Genomic DNA, 16,062 nt, shown 5'->3' with positions numbered 1-16,062 from the left:
CCGCGCCCTGCTCGTCGGGAGCCGGCGAGGGGCCCCCAGGGGCCCGGGAGGTGTCCAGGGAGCGGGGCCACACCGGGCAACCCTTCAAACCGCCCGAAAGGCTGACGGGACAAAAAGAGCGAAGAAGGCCCAAGCCTGGTCCCCTCAGAACAAGCTGTTTTCAAAATCCAAAGGACAAACTGGCCGGTCGGGCTCCTCGCGCTGGTCTCCAACAGCCGCCCACTGCTTGCCCAGGGCGCCGTCGCCTCCCACAACCCGCCGCCGCGAGGCTGCCCTCCGCCTCCGGGGCGCACGCTCAGCGGCACCTGTCCACCCTAATTCTCCAGGCTGGGGCACACCTGGCCGTCGGCGAACCCGGTTCTGGGTCGCGCTGCACCTCCACGGAGCTGCAGACAGGAAAGGGCCATCTGAAAACACACAGAAGACGCCCAGGAAGTGGCCTTCTTCGCAAGAAGGCCAAGGCAAGGCCAGCAGCACGAACCTGCAGGAGGGGCAAGGTGGGGGGGCTTCTCCCGCACGGGTCTCTTCTTCCAGAGGGAAGGCTGTTCGCCGTGGTGGACCCGTCTCCCTCTGGCGCCTGCACATCCCAGCCAGGACGCCGGCCCCCTGCAGGCTCGCTCCTGGAACCCTTTAAATGACTCACAACAGACCCTGCACTGGTTTTTCTTCTCTGCTTTAACGATTCTGTAATTACTAACATGCACCTGCCTTGGCCACAGTGGCCACAGGGTCCGGGGCCAGCGAACAGGACGGCAGGTGACCATGTTTCCTGCTGACACACGGACACCTGCTCGGCCGCGTCGCTGACATAAGTTAAAGCACATGAGGGAGAGCAACAGGTTTGCTGAGTAAACTTGGCCTTTTAAAGGGCAAGTGAGGGCTGGGAGAAACCAATGAAATCTTAAAATTTCTAGGGAAAGTGTCTTCTTAGGAAATGTTTCCACCCACCTGAACGCACGTCACAGATTACTGCCGCAGACGCTCAGAGACCCCTGAGGGCAGCACCCAAGTCGGGAGGACGGCGGGAGGCCCCCGTGGTGGGTGACGACCCCTGCCCTGCCCTCTCCTTGAGGTTCTCAGACATGCACACCCTCAGCCCCACCGACCGCAGCCTGCGGGCTCCGGGGCCTCTGGGTGCCACGCCGAGGGAGGAAGGAAACAGAACGAACCAGCCACCAGGGCCACCGGCCTGCCTGGTGGAGGTGAGGGCACGCCACACGAGGACACAGCTAAAGCCTTCTAGCTTCTAGTACTGCTTGAGGGCAGCGTGAGGGGTGGTTGCCAAGGTGACGGAAACGCACAGATGCACAGACGGGCCTGGCCCTACCCTCGCCGGCCCTCGGGGGAGGTGGTGCGAACACTCCCACCTGCCCCAGAGCTCAGTCTCTGGAAGGTCCCTTAGTGTTGCAGGCCACTTGCTGGCACAGAGAACGTGGACCAACCCCACTGACATTCCAGCCGCTGCTGGCGAATTAACCACACCACTGCCTCGCTCGGGGATGGGCCAGCGTTTTCTGGAAAGGGCCAGATACTGACTTTCTAGGCTTCTCCAGCCATAGTGTCTGTGTCACAGGTACTAAGCTCCGCCGTTTACAAAAGCAGCCACAACCACGGGCATGGAGGTGTGTCAATAATACTTACAAAATGGGGCAGAACAGATTTGGGCTCCTGAGCCAGTTTGCCAATCCCTGGTCTAACTGATAAAGAGTGGAGGGCTGGCTTCAATATAAGTAACAACTGTTTCTTTGATTACTTATGCCTGGAACCGGCTCTGATTGAATGAGGCACAGAAAACTGCGGAGGCAGGCCCGCAACAAATTTAGAATTCCTGGAACCAAACGCAATAGATCCAAGAGGCCTGGCCTACTGATTGGTATTCTCTGCATTCCTCCGCCGGTGAGGTCACTGCGGGTGGCTGAAGCTCAGGCCCAGGCCCCGGCAGAGGGCGCACGGGTTGCGCGCACCAGCGGGTGGCCGAGCTGACGGGACCCCGGAGACGCACAGGGGCCCAGAGCTGCAGGTGCGTGGCAGGGCGGGGTCCACGCGGAGCCCCTCCCCGCGCCCAGGTCCCCTTCCCTCCGCCTCCAGGGAGTCCTGGGTGGGGGGGGGTCGGGAAGAGACAGAGACTTCACAAGGACCCAAAGACCAGGGGTGAGGGGGCGGGGCGCAGAAGGCAAGGAGGAAGGGCGGCGCAGGGGGAGGGGCGCACACAGGAAATGGGGAGGCGCTGCTGGAGCGAGGAGGCCCCAGGAGCTCCTGGCTCTCAGTCTCTGATTCCTTTTCGATTTTGTCTCCTCCTTCACTGTCAAGCTGCCACCCTTTTTTCTGGTTCTGATGTGTCACCAACTGGAAAATCAGATAATCCAGTTTTTAGAACTTGGTCAAAAGAAGGGATCCCCAGGCGAGGCTCCGGACCCCACGCTGCTGTTCTGGGGACCTGGGGGTGTGCTTTTGGTTTCAATCAACACAAAGTGCACTGAGCAAAACTAAATCCCGTGTAGTTCCTCGAAGGTGAAAAGGTAGTGCGGCCCCGGGAGCACACACCCCCCGAACAAAACTGTCCTGAGAAGAATCTGCGCTCAAGAAAGGGACATGAGCATATGCTTGCAGACCGATGCTTTTAGGTGCTTTGGGACCCAAACAAGACAAAACTAAGGATTAGAGACTTAAAATGAGATTAGCTTTTATTTAGAAAGGAAAAGCCTTTGAGTTAAAGAAAATGAACCATTTAATGAAAGTCACAGACCTCATTAGTGGTATCTTACCAGGAAGTGAGATGAATTCTTCTCAGAGAAAAAGAGCAGAGTTTGTGTGACTCACTTCCAGATTCCTGTGGTTTATTATCCTTATTTCTAATTTGCTGGAAGACTATCTGTACACAGATAACAAATGTTTCTGTATTCTGACACTGTAACACCCACACAGCAACAAGAATAAACTTTGATGTTAAATCCAAAATCCGTGGCTTCCGGGTTTAACAGAGAAACAGACATTAATAAAGTCTCCTCTCTCCCTGGCCGCAGGTTTCAGAGAAATCTGCGACGGAACCACCCTCTCTAACACGCTGAAGGTGTGCCTGGTCTGCATGGCTGTTGGACACCGCTTTACGAGGCTCCTTTTAAATGAGCAAATGAAGATCAGTATAGGTTAGTCAAATTATATATTAAAAATTTTTTTAAATGTTTGTTTATTTTTGAGAGATAGAGTGCAAGCAGGGGAGGGTCAGAGAGAGAGGGAGACGCAGAATTGGAAGCAGGCTCCAGGCTCTGAGCTGTCCGCACAGAGCCCGACGCGGGGCGTGAACCCACGAACCGCAAGATCATGACCTGAGCTGGAGTGAGATGCCCAACTGAGCCCCCCAGGCGCCCCTCAAGTTATATTTTTAAGTTTCATGAATGATAATTGGTTAGAATTGGGTGAACTCCTGTGCTACGAAGGACACACTCCCACGGGACAGACACGCTGACGCCGAGGAGTAAGTGAAGTACAGTCTTGTCACACCTGCCAAGTGGGTCTAACAGTGTTGCTGCCGGAGCTGCTCACGTGAAAAAGGGAAAGCCGGGAACCAGCCGCCCAAGTACGGGAGGGCACCACTGTCACCCCGCGCTCCCCACACCGGCTTCCCAATCGGCCCAACGCTGCTGTCACTCATTTTGCCAGGTGGGACCGGGGGGAGGTCTAGGCGGGCCCAGGACCCCGGGGGCAGCTCTGGGGCGGAGAGGTCTGGCCTGGCCTCCCCTTCGGCGTCGCTGACCCAGGAGAGGCAGGTCCCTGGGAGCAGCAGCTTGCTGAAGGCATCAGGTGAGCTCCAGAGAGCAAGCCAGGCCTCTCCCACCTCCCCCAGGGGGTCAGGCCACAGGATGACCACAGAGCTGACGTGGGGGCAACGCCACAACAGCGGCAGCTGAGAGCTGTTTGTTTCAGTTGGTCTTGAGAAACTTCAGACTTTAATTTCTCCTAAACTTTGTAAAGAAAAACACTACTTAAGTGGCCTCTTAATTATTTCGATGATGTTTAATACTTAAGTCTTCTTATTAGCTCTTGACTCAGAACTCGAATTTCTGGCTAAAAATGTGCCCACTGCATTTAAATCATACCCTCCGTGTTTAGCTACATGCTTCCTGCATGACTCACATTCTACCAGAAAGTCACACACACAGACAGAAGTCCGGCTCCGCAGTCTCTCCCTCTGGGTGACCTGCACACATAGCGCCAACACGCCAATTCTGGGAGTGAGAGACCCCTTGCTGGTGCTGGGCCGAGCCTGGCCCTGTCCAAGGAGCCTGAAGGAGCCTCTGGGTGCCCCAAATCAGGGGGACTTCTGGGCTGAGTGGAGGCCAGAAGCTTCCATGTTGATATGAAATTTCATCCCCCAGCTAGGAATGTGAAAGCTCTTGCTAGCTCTTCATGGAATAAGTTAAGAGAAGGAAAAAAAGAAGCAGACCCGAGTGGGTGTCTGGACAACGCGTCTGTAAAAAGGCAGCGCGTCCCAGAATCCTGAGCCCTGTAGGTCCAGCCCCTTTCTACGGGGGCGGGGGGGACCGGCGAGGACCAGGCCAAGTGTGGTGGTGGGGACCTCAGACCTCCTGCTGCTGCTCCACACGTGCAGTGACGCTCACGCATGCCCCAAGTCTGCAGCCAGACCCTCCCTCAGGCTCCAGTGCGGCCTGCCTTGGGGATGGCTGTTCCTGGGCGCCTCTTCCCTCCCACAACTTGGCCCCCCATCCCGTCCCTGACCTTGCCCCCCCTCCTGCTCTGTCCACCTGGGCCTGAGTGGCTGGGCTGCGCCTGCGCTCTCCCCCTCCACCAGGCCTTCTGACCTGCCGGCTCCAGCTCCTTCCCAGGCCAAACTGCTCTGAATCGCTGCCCCCTCTCCATCCTCTGGGCCACCCAGGAGGTGGGGGGCGGGGGCCGGCTCCCGACGGGGGCAGGACTACCTGAGTGAGAAGCTGCTCTGGCGTTAGCTGGTTGATCCACCTCGTGTACCGCTCAGTGGAGTTGGGGGGGTCTCTCCTCACTTGGCAACCTATAATCTGTGAAACAAAACAGAATTTAACCAAGTCACCGTGAGCCCGTGTGCGCACAAGCCAGTCTCCGTGCGTCTCCCCTGCTGTGAGCGTGCAGGTCCAGCGGGAACGGAGACCGCTCTGGATGGGGCTGGGGAAACTTCTGGGAGGAAAGGGGAGAGGCCGGGCACCCGCTCTGGAGACTCCACGCCGGAGTCCCAGCAGCACCCACCAAACCACCAGGTTAGAACTGTCACAGATAACGCTGCCCCTTTAATGCGTTCAAATGACAGTGGCCTGTCCACAAGGTCAGACAGCCAGGTGCCTCCAGGAATGCTCTCCTGGAGCCGTCACTCAGCAGACACGAGAAGGTTCTGCCGCAGCTCCCTGGGCCGCAGCCCCGAGCAGCCCCGCTTCTTGGTAACGCTCTCAGCTCAGCCTCCGAAGGCAGCGGCCTCTCGGTGAACGGGAGTCGGAGGGAACCAGCAGGCAGGCCCTCCCCGTCCCAGAAAGGGTCCTGGTTCTGCAGCACAAACCTTTCCGTGATGCGCCGTTTTCTCACCACTCCTCCCCCTGGTCCTCGAGGCCCGGCCCTGCCCCCCCTGTGCACATGTCCTGCTTCCGCACCCCTGCCCCCCACCAACAGAGCTTGAGACCCAGGGACACCATCCGACGTCTAAGTGTCTGCCTGCGGGATGGCTGAACATGCCTGCAGCTGCCCAGAACCGAAGGCGCCCGGCCCGCCCGCAGAGGGGAGTCAGCGGTGGACACAGGCCGGTGCCCACGGCAGGCGTCCGGGCCCGGCACGGCACGAGGGCACCCCCTCAAGGGAGGGCAGTGGGCAGCACAGGGCCTGCCCCTTGCTGAAGCTCCCAGGGCTCCTGGGAGCGGGCTGACGGCCCACCGTGGACTGTGCTTGCTCCGCCCGTGCCGCCCAACCAGTCTCCTTATCAAGGAATTAGCACAAGTTCCAGGATGACATTTGAATTTCTTACGTCTTGCTCTCTGTAGTCCTTATGCAGAGTGATTAATTTATAGTGATGCAGAAATGCTAATGAAGAACTTTGAGAAGGGTTTTGCTTGCATTTTTTTGTTGTTGGGCTTTGAAAGCTTTGAGAACACAGTAGATTCACAGGCAGTAGAAATAATGCAGCGATCCTGTGCACCTCTGACCCAGCGTCTCCAACAGCGACATCTTGAAAAACCAACGTAAGTCACCACCAGCAACGGGAGCCCTCGTGGCCCCTTCACAGCCACGCCGCTCGCTGTAAGTGGCAAGTGCTGATCTGAGTTACTTCAGTGCTGTAATTCTGTCTTTTCAGGAGTGCTGTGTCACAGAACCCTACAGTGCGAGGCCTTGTGGCTGGTTTTCTGTGGCGCTCGCCCAGGCTGTCCTGCACGCGGCTGGAAAGCTCCGCCCAGCACCCCCTGCGGACACGGGGCTCTTCCAGCAGGCCTGTCACTAGCATTCGGCCCTAACGTCCACGCACAGGTTTCTGTGTGAACGTGCCCTCATTTCTTGGGGTAAATGCCCATGACTGCCAGGCTGCACGGTATTTGCATGTTTAATTTTCTAAGAAAGTGTCCACGGGTTTCCAGAGTGGCTTCGCCAGCCGTGCGCGGGTGACTGAGTTCTCTCACGTCCTCCCCGGCAGCTGGTGCGGCTTTGGACTTGACTTCACTCCTTCCTACTGGTCTGCGCTGACCCTCGTCACCGTTCTGACCTTGTTCCTGGACAGCTGGCCGGCTTTCTGCGGGCTTACGTGCCTCCCCTCCATCCTCTCTGGTAAGATGTCTGTTCGTGTCTTTTGTCCACTTTCTAACTGGGATAAAACACCGTTGGCCACAGGCGCACGTGCTTCTCACACACTGCCGAGCTCCGCTGTGAGCCTGTCTCCCCTCCTGAAACTGCCGACTGAAGGCGGCTGTGAGGTACAGTAGCTCCCGACTCCCCGGCGCCTGCCCGGACCAGACGTCCTTCTGTGCCTACTGTATCTATTTCCTGGTCCTGTCAAGACTAGCTTTAGCTTCTGACTGTTGAGCAGAAAAGATTTTGGGAGAAAGAGGGAAAATGATCAAAAGCTGTGAGGCAGAGAGGCACCTGGGTGGCTCAGTTAAGCATCTGGCTCTGGGTTTCGGCTCAGGTGGTGCTCTGTTTGCGGGTGTGAGCCCCGCGTCCGGCTCCGTGCTCAGAGCACAGCGCCAGCTCGGGATTCTCTCTCCCCCTCTCTGCACCTCTCCCACTCCTGTTCTCTCTCTCAAAATAACTTTTTAAAAAGCTGTGACGTAGAAATCTTGTTTCAGAGGTGTGCTCACACATGGATAAAGGGGCTTAACTTCCCCACACAGATGCCACAGACCTTGTTTTTGGAAACGGCTGCCAAGCAGCTAGGGAAGCCACATGGCCCCCAGGGCCCCTGTCCAGCTTAGGCCCACCGAGAGCACAGCCCTCCGAGGTCCAGACCGTGGGGTCTGTGCCTGTGATCACGGCTGGCTTTCACACCGCTGGGCCTGGGCGCCTGAGTAACGCTCAGCGGACCAAGCCCACAGCTGGCTGGCGAGAAACAGGGCGCCTTCTGTGCACACCCGGGAGCGCGTGGTTCTGAACGGGGCCTGGAGGCAGGCGGCCGCGCTGTGGGCCGTTAGGAGAAAGAAACCTGCCAGGCCGAAGGGCAGAGGCCTCCTCCCCGGTGACAGGAGGCGGCCGGCGGGGTCCATGCGCGAAGTGCAGGCGTGTGGAATCGGAGTGCCAGGTAGCGGCCGCGCAGGTGAGGGTGTGCCCTGCACGGCCCAGGGCCGGGGCGTAAAGTGGTACGGAAACGGGGGTGGGGGTGGGGGGCGGTGATGAGTCACAGCAGAGATGAAGCATCCAGACCCGCACCCCCTCGCAAGGCCCGATGGGAAACTAGGGTTCTCCTGCCGCTCTCACTGAGTTCAGCAGCAGAGGGGGCCGGTGACGGTTACCAGGACCCACAGCGTAAGCGTGGGGAGCAAAGCGAGGCCTGGAGCCGCGTGCGGCCCGGATGGGGACCAGGTGAAGCGGAGGCAGTGAGGCATCACGTTGTCCGCAAAACTGAAACTGGAGAGTCACATTTCACTACGAACCTCACTTGTTTTACGGGCCTTAAGTGGATACATTCAGGAATGGAGGTGAGGTTTTAAGTTCAGTTAACGGTTTTCCTAATTTTGTACTCCCATGGGCTCACTGTTGTCAAAAATCCTTTCTTAAAAATGACTTTAAGAGAGCTGGGGGGGGTGCCTGGGGGGCTCAGTCGGTTAAGCATCCGACTTCGGTTCAGGTCATGATCTCACAGTTTGTGGGTTCGAGCCCCACATCGGGCTCTCCTGACAGCTCAGAGCCTGGAGCCTCCTTCCGATTCTGTGTCTCCCCCTCTCTCTGCCCTGCCCCTGCTCATGCTATCTCTCTGTCTCTCAATAATAAATTAAAATCTTAAAAAAAAAAAAAAAAACCAAATACCCAAACTTTACTTTTAGACCAACTTCCAGTTACCTGGACAACGTTCACAACTAGGAGTGTGACCCGTGAGGTGCGCCCGCGTGCAGGGCCCTGGCTGGGGTGCTAGTTCCGCAGGAGCACCGAGTACCCGCCCTGGCTGGGGGTGCTAGTTCCGCAGGAGCACCGAGTACTCGCCCTGGCTGGGGGTGCTAGTTCCGCAGGAGCACCGAGTACCCGCCCTGGCTGTGGGTGCTAGTTCGGCAGGAGCACCAAGTACCCGCCCTGGCTGGGGGTGCTAGTTCGGCAGGAGCACCAAGTACCCGCCCTGGCTGGGGTGTATGCAGGCCACACTCACAACACTTCGGTCTGGAGGAACGCAGGCTCGGTTATGGGATATTTACTCCGTGGAGCCCCCGACGGGAGGACATGGGCTGCCTCCACCTCCACCTCTCGCTCCTCCAGTCCCTGACCCCTGGGGCTTCCCGCTGGGCTGCCAGTGGGCCCTGGCGACCTCCCTGCGGCCTTATGCCGATGTTGTAGACACCAGACCGGCGCAAAGGCCCTCCTCCGCGGGCCTCATCTGGCGCCAGCTGCCCACGCTGGGGCACTCACACCCTGTATGCACTGCAGACTAGGGGTCCCCCAACCGCGCCCACGCACTGGGGCAGAGGGTGGACCACGGGGCCGGAGGCTGAGCAAAGCCCCCTCAGCCACTGCCTGGCCCCCCGAGGGCACTCGCTCCAGAAGTGCCAAACCAGAATCAGGGATGGCGCCCACCTGGGCTTTGGGTGAGGCACACGCGTGCCAACAGCGGGTCTACCATCTCTCAAACTACGCCCTGTCCTGTCCGAAGTGACCATGCTCCCTCTGCAGGTGCCCATGCCGCTCCCAGGACCTGGGCTCAGTTGGCCCTGGGTGGCATCACTCAGTGAGCTGTTACCACAGGCTGCTGGGGGGAAAGAGCCAGCAGCGGCCACTCTTCCAGGGTGGGCTGAGGGGGTCCTGAGCAGAGGGTGCACACGTTAGAAGGATAGAGGGACGATGGCCTCTCACCTGGAGACAGAAGTGCCTGCCACCCCCCTCTCCCCAGCTCTCCCGTAGCTCCGTGCCCACCAGGAAGCGTGTTCACCAGCTTGCTGCTACCAGAGCAAGGCCAGGTCGCCCCCGAATCCTCCCAAGCCCCCCGGAGCCTCAGCAACTCAGGGCTGTGGGGAGTTGCCCACTGGCCTGCAAGGGCCCACAGTCCAAGGCCACGGAGGGGGGCCATCGACAGCGCTACACCCCAAAGCTGTAGGAGGCACACACCTCTGCAAGGTGCCCTCACTCCTGTGGGGCCCCCTCGCCTCCTTCCCACCTTCCTGAAACCAGGTACCCCACCGCTCTCCCCCTCTGCACCTCTGCACAGGAGACCCCACAGGGGAGGCCCCAGCCAGAGACAGCAGCTCCCCTGACTCACCCCAACACCCACCCCCGGCTGTCTGCTCAGCAGTGTCCAGTAAGTGGATGGGTAAATGCTGTCCTGGGAGCTGCCTCATGGCACCCAACATCAGACACCCCAAAAGTTCTGCAGCAAATATGCAATGGCTCAGTTTAAGGAAACGGTCACTGAGAGCCTTTCCTCCATAATTATGTGGTTTTCTTGTAAATGACATAACCAACCAATAACTGCAAATTAAGATTCTTGTAGGTCGTGATTTTCTTAAAAATTAAGATTTGTTTAGGTCATGATTTAACAACAAAACAAAAAATCCCAGGGGCACTTGGGTGGCTCAGCTGGTTAAACGTCTGACTCTTGGGGTGCCTGGGGGGCTAGGTCGGTTGAGCATCCGACTTCAGCATGGGTTTGCCCATGGTTATGGGTTTGAGCCCTGCGTCGGGCCCTGTGCTGACAGCTCGGAGCCTGGAGCCTGCTTCGGATTCTGTGTCTTCCTCTCTCTCTGCCCCTCCACTGTTCACAATCTGTCTCTGTCTCTCAAAAATAAATAAATGTAAAAAAATAAAATAAAATAAAAAGTAAAAAAAGTCTGACTCTTGCTTGCAGCTCAGGTCATCATCTGGCGGTTCAAGGCCCCCCATCAGGCTCCACAAGGAGCCTGCTTGGGATTCTCTCTCTCCCTCCTTCTCTTTCCTTCCCCTACTCGCTCTCTCAAAATGAACAGATAAACTTAAAAAAAACAAAACAAAACAAAACCCAGCCCACAGCAACAAGCCTGCTGATTCTGCTCTGCAGCAACAGGCCTCTGGCGCCCCTGGGCTGTGCCCGCCACAGGGGCGGCCACTCCCGTCACCCGGTTTTCCCGTGCGGCGGGGACAGACCAGCAGGCAGCGTCTCCTGAATGTGGGAGAAGAGCAAGCGACTTTAACTATGAGGTTGACAAGGAAAACTCTAACCCAGAACTTTATAAAACCTATAAAAATGCAAACTAATGTGATTTTAATTAAGACAAAACGACCCAGTCCAGTGTCCCCACCCCGCGGACGCGGCCCTAGACGTGGCGGCCGCCCAAAAGCATCCCGTCAGTGAGGCAGACCGTCTCATCTTTCCAGAGGGAACACAAATCCCACTCCCCAAGCCGGCGACGGCGGTGACAGGCTCAGAAGTGCTAACGCAGGGCACAGTTTAAACACCTGCCCCGCGAGCATCACTCTGCCCACAGGATGCGGCAGCTCAGGACGGCTGCCCGCCACCGGGCACGGGCACGGGCACCGGGTTAGCCTCGCGGGCTGCTTGCTCAGGGCTGGGCCACCGCCCCCGGGGGCTTCCTGGGGAAGCCATAACCTGCCGGCACTGCGTGTCAGAGCATCTTGCTGGCATTTTTTCATTTCCAACTGGAAAGCACCGGAGATGCGAGTCTACAGACTTGGAGCAAGCGTCGCCTGGGGTCCGCGCCGGCGCGGGTCCGTGGTCCGAAAGCTCTCGTCAGGCGCCGGTGAGCGCTCCCCTCGCCGCAGGCCGGCCCGCCGCGCCCAAGAAGGCGCCCCTCGCACCCCTGGCTCTCGCACCCTCGAGCGCTGCGCTGTGGCGCGGATGTAGGCCGCTCTGGCCGCAAGCAGCCTCCGGTCGCGGTCAGTTCTGTGCTCGCCCGGAGCCTGAGCCCACAGCTCCTCGAACATCATGTGTGAGCTGCCGGGAGGGGGTTTGCAGCCGCGACTCAGGCCTGCGACCAGCTGACCTCCTGGAGGACACGGCTGGTCCCAGTCAAGCAGGGCGCGGTCGGGAGGAAGCTGTGGGTGCTGGCTTCCTGCCTGCCTGGCGGTTCCACCAGCCGGTGACATCCCAACCCTGCCGCCAGGACCCCAGGACGCACAGCTTGCTGAGCCCCGCCTCGCCCGGCCCCACACCCGGCCTGGGGGACGGAGCCCAGGCCCCACCGGGCGCCCAGAATCAGGTCCCCGGGGGCTCCTCGTGAGCACGTGAGGCCGGAGAAGCTGCAGGTGCGGGTGCAGGTGCGGAGGCAGCCCCGCGGCCGAAGGGAGCAGGGCCCGGAGTGAGGGGCGGCGGGGGGCGCCCAGGGAGCCGCCCGCACGGCAGCTGTTTTAAGCGGTCTGCAGGCCTTTCTGTTTGACACTTTCTAACATCAGTGATCATCGCAGTAATTCAGACATTTTCATTACAACTTCACAGACATGCAAGCAGTGGGCGCTGGGGCCGGATGCGAGCTCTGGGGATCCAGAGCTAGACCTGGAGCTACTCAGGGGTGAGTGCCCCTGGGCCTGCGATGCCCTCCAGGTCCGCACGGGCAGGTGACACCTCCCGCACACAGGGCTCCCGGCCGGGAAATGAGGCCCTCAGCCCGCGAGCACCCAGGAAGGCAGCCCTGGCTCATGGACAACTCGGAAGCCCTTCTGAAGCTGAGAGCTGCAGTCTGAGGTTTTCTGGGAAATAAGAACAACCCTTTAAACCGCTAACAGTGTAGCTTTCGGCATGTGCTTCTCTATCCCGAGCACATGGGTTGGAAATGCTCATGAGAACAAAAGCAAACCAAGAAACCCTGTGCGCACAGGAAAACAGCCTCGAGTGTCTAGAGATCTAGGAGCCACCACTCAGGCTCGGATGGGGCGGTTCTGGCCTAAAGAGGGGCCTGATGCAAACAGCTGCAAGGGCCCTTTCATCAAAGTGGACGACAAGCAGGAGATAAATGCGGGGCTCCCGCTCGGGGAGGGACGCGGGGCTCACACACATTGGAGAGAGAGGTATGACTCACACTCAGGGACAGAGGACTCACACCGGGATTCACACTCAGGACAGATGCCAGGACTCACATTCAGGGAGGGTCATCAGACTCACACTCATCAGGGACAGATGCCAGGACTCACAAGTGTCAGGGACACACGGCAGGATGCACACGCATTGGGAACAGACATCAGGGCTCACACTCATCAGGGACACACGCCTGGACTCACACGCGTTGGGGACACACGCCTGGACTTACGCTTGTCGGGTGCTGGGCAGCAGCTTCCAGTTGCAGCCTCACCCTCTGAGGCATCATAACGTCGTCCTGGAGCAAAGAACACAGTTTAAACTCACATAAAGCAACTCCCACAAATAAGAAAGAGATAGAAAAGTCTACAGAAAAATGGGCAAAAGCCGGGAACAGGCAATGTCGATGCCAGCCACAGGCCCAGGAACCCGTTAGTTGGCAAGGACTGCTGGCAGTGCCCACAACGGCTCGCACACTGCCGTGTCCAGCCATCTGCAGATACACATCCCTAACACACAGGCCCCACACCACTGGGAAGGGGCATCTTGTATGCCTTTCTAGAAGTTGGACCAGCCCGGTCTTGGATTTGCTTGGCCTCCAAATACGTGTAGAACAAATGGAGTGTCCACTCAAGACCGCATTATATTTTTGATTAATTCACCAGCTACAAACTGCTCACATATACTCTCTCTCTCTTTTTCTTTTCACAACCTTCTGTAGTTGAAGACAGGGCAGCTAAAATTATCCCTGTTTTGTAGCCAGAGAAAACAAGGCTTGGAAAGGCTCTGTATTTCACCCAAGGTCTCATAGCAATTACATGCCAGGGTTAAAATTTGAACATGGGATTAACTGAGAAACCAATATACACTAAAAGCAAAACCGCCCAGAAATTCCTGGCTCTCAAGAATGTTCCAAAGTAATTTTCCACCACCTCCTGAACTAGACTCACCCCCAGGGTATCTGAATAAAGTCAACTCCTGCACACACAGAATACTTAAGACAGCCAACACACCCACTGACAGCCAGCGGAGAAGTCCCAGGAGAAAGGCAAGGAGCAAGGGATCGGACCTGACACCAAGCAGCAGGACAGGTCCCCGCTCTCAGCGCCCGCACCGGCCTGGAAGCCACAGAGAAGCTCCCTGTTCTCCCGAGACCACTTTGAATGAATAAAGCTGGCTGATAGGATGGATGAAAGGTCTTTGTTACAGAAGAAAAGCCACGTGGCACTTCCCTAACAAGCCCCGATGTGTTTCTGCTGGTGGCTGTGATCTGCACCCTTTTCGTGTCCTGGAAAGGGCCCCGTTCTGGTCAAGGTCCACAGGGTTCACGGCTGGTGCCAAACACCAGGCGCGGGTTTTAACTAAAGGCAGCGGGTATTTGAAATGCAAAGGAGAGGAGCCTGAGGGGCGGATACACAGTCCTGACTCCACCGTGCACAGGAGGGGGGCTCAGAAGAGTGTGCAAGGTCCCCAGACTGGCTGAAGCTCCACAGGGACAGCCAGCTAAGAAACAACGCTCCGGCAGCCGGGGGCAAGGGTGCTGGTGCTTTATAAAAATAACATTGAGAATGAAATGCTGTTTCCTTTCTGGCCACAAGAATTTTAGGTAGAAATAAGCTCATCTAGTCAAAGAATAGCTCATGGAGTTCAAAAACACAATTCAGTGGCTTTTGCATGAGACCAGTGCTGGGAGAGCATGGCTGTCGGCTCCTGGGGACTGCCAAGGCCAAGGCCAGGCAAGAGCCAGAGGCAGCCCAGTGGGCAGGCGCGCGGGCCATGCTGCCTGCAAATCAGGGTTACCACTGGCCACATGAAGAGCTTCCCCTATGGCAGAAAGCAGGTCCATTTGTGTGTGTGTGTGTGTGTGTGTGTGTGTGTGTGTGTGTGTGTTTTGTTAAGCATCTTCACACTTGGCTTTCAGACTCAAAGACAGAAGTTACGTGGTCATGTCTCAACCCTCAGGACGCGCCCTGCAGAAGGGGAGGGACAGACCAGGCCAACCAACAGGCTGACACCCTGCTTGCAAAGTACAGGGTCAAGGTAATTTTCTGCCAAAAATTCCGACTTCCGGAGAAGATTCTTGCCCATGGTTAGCTGCTTGGCTAGTGTGCACCAGGGCAGGTGCTGACCCGGGTCGGGAGGCCCCCAAGTTCCACCTGCAGAAGTGACACACGGGTCTTCGGCACACAAACAGCCTGCTCTGTTCAGCTAGGAAAGCTCGGTGAAATGTCTTAAAAGTCTTAACAGCAGGGGCGCCTGGGGGGCTCAGTCGGTTGAGCGTCTGGCTTCGGCTCAGGTCATGATCTCAAGGTTCGAGCCCTGCATCGGGCTCTGTACTGACAGCTCAGAGCCTGGAGCTGCTTCGGATTCTGTGTCTCCCTCTCTCTCTGACCCTCCCCCACTCACACTCTGTGTTTCTCTATCAAAAATAAATAAACGTTAAAAAAAATTTTTTTTAAGTCTTAACAGCAATAGAGAGCTAACAAGAAGCACAGGCAGGTACTGGTCCAAATCCAGGAGCGAGTGTGGACAGGAAAACACCAGCCACGTCTGCCCTGGAGCCCTCGAGGAGCCCTGAAGTCTGAGAGGAGGGAAATCTGAGCCCAGGGCTGCTCAGCGTCAGGGAGGGAGTGGGTGCTGCTCCCCCACAGCACTTCCAGCTCAGGCCACATGGCCTCAGGCACCTGGCAGAGGTGAGGGGGCCTCTGAGGGGGGACTCTCATCAGAAGCAAGTCCCTAGACTGCACAGGTGCTCACACGCTGCGGCCAGCACGCGGGGTCACCAGGCAGAGACAGCAACATGCAGTAAGACTGCCAGAAAGCAAACATTAAGAAAATAACTCAGAAGAGTTTAAGAATCAGTATTTTTAAGCAGGACACTAGACAATACCTGTCTGATAAAACAGGTAGAAGCAGCAAGGGAAGAAGGGAGGAACGAGAAGTGTGAGGCAGAAAGCAAACAGGGAAGCCAGGCACACACAGCCAAATAAACAACAAATGTGAATAAGCTCGATTCTTTAACCAAAACGAAAGAGTCAGATTGGATTTAAAACACACACACACACACACACACACACACACAGAAACAAAACAAGACCCACCCACATGCTATTTGCAACAGACAGACATCAGGTTCAGACACAGACCATCAGGTTCAGACACAGACCATCAGGTTCAGACACAGACCGGGTATGGGAGGACAGAAGACCCCAAGCAAACTGCAGCCACATGACACAGCCAGACCTCGGCAATGCGACACCACGGAGATGAGAGGAGGCCGCGCATGGACAGAGGGCTGCCGTCAGAAAGAAGTAAAGGTCGCAAATGCACTTGCGTGCTGGCCACAGAGGAAGACGAAACAAAATGGACAGACCTGAAGAAAAAAAGGGACAACTCAA

At 57.3% G+C, this 16,062-nt stretch overlaps 1 protein-coding gene across 1 annotated transcript in view; it reads right to left on the bottom strand.

Annotated features, from left to right (window-relative positions):
- Positions 1 to 16,062, bottom strand: part of B3GNTL1 (UDP-GlcNAc:betaGal beta-1,3-N-acetylglucosaminyltransferase like 1) — a 97,116-nt gene that overhangs the window by 30,724 nt on the left and 50,330 nt on the right. The window contains exons 5-6 of the mRNA XM_029928655.1: positions 12,897 to 12,962; positions 4,938 to 5,033 (exon numbers count right to left, since the gene is read on the bottom strand). Of these exons, the coding sequence (XP_029784515.1) occupies positions 4,938 to 5,033; positions 12,897 to 12,962 (162 nt within the window). The remainder of the gene's footprint in view (positions 1 to 4,937; positions 5,034 to 12,896; positions 12,963 to 16,062) is intronic.

This window comes from Suricata suricatta, chromosome 17, assembly GCF_006229205.1.
Source record: "Suricata suricatta isolate VVHF042 chromosome 17, meerkat_22Aug2017_6uvM2_HiC, whole genome shotgun sequence".
Classification (NCBI taxonomy): Eukaryota; Metazoa; Chordata; class Mammalia; order Carnivora; family Herpestidae; genus Suricata; species Suricata suricatta.
The sequence above is the reverse complement of the archived record's forward strand: the minus strand, read 5'-3'. Positions and strand labels throughout refer to the sequence as shown.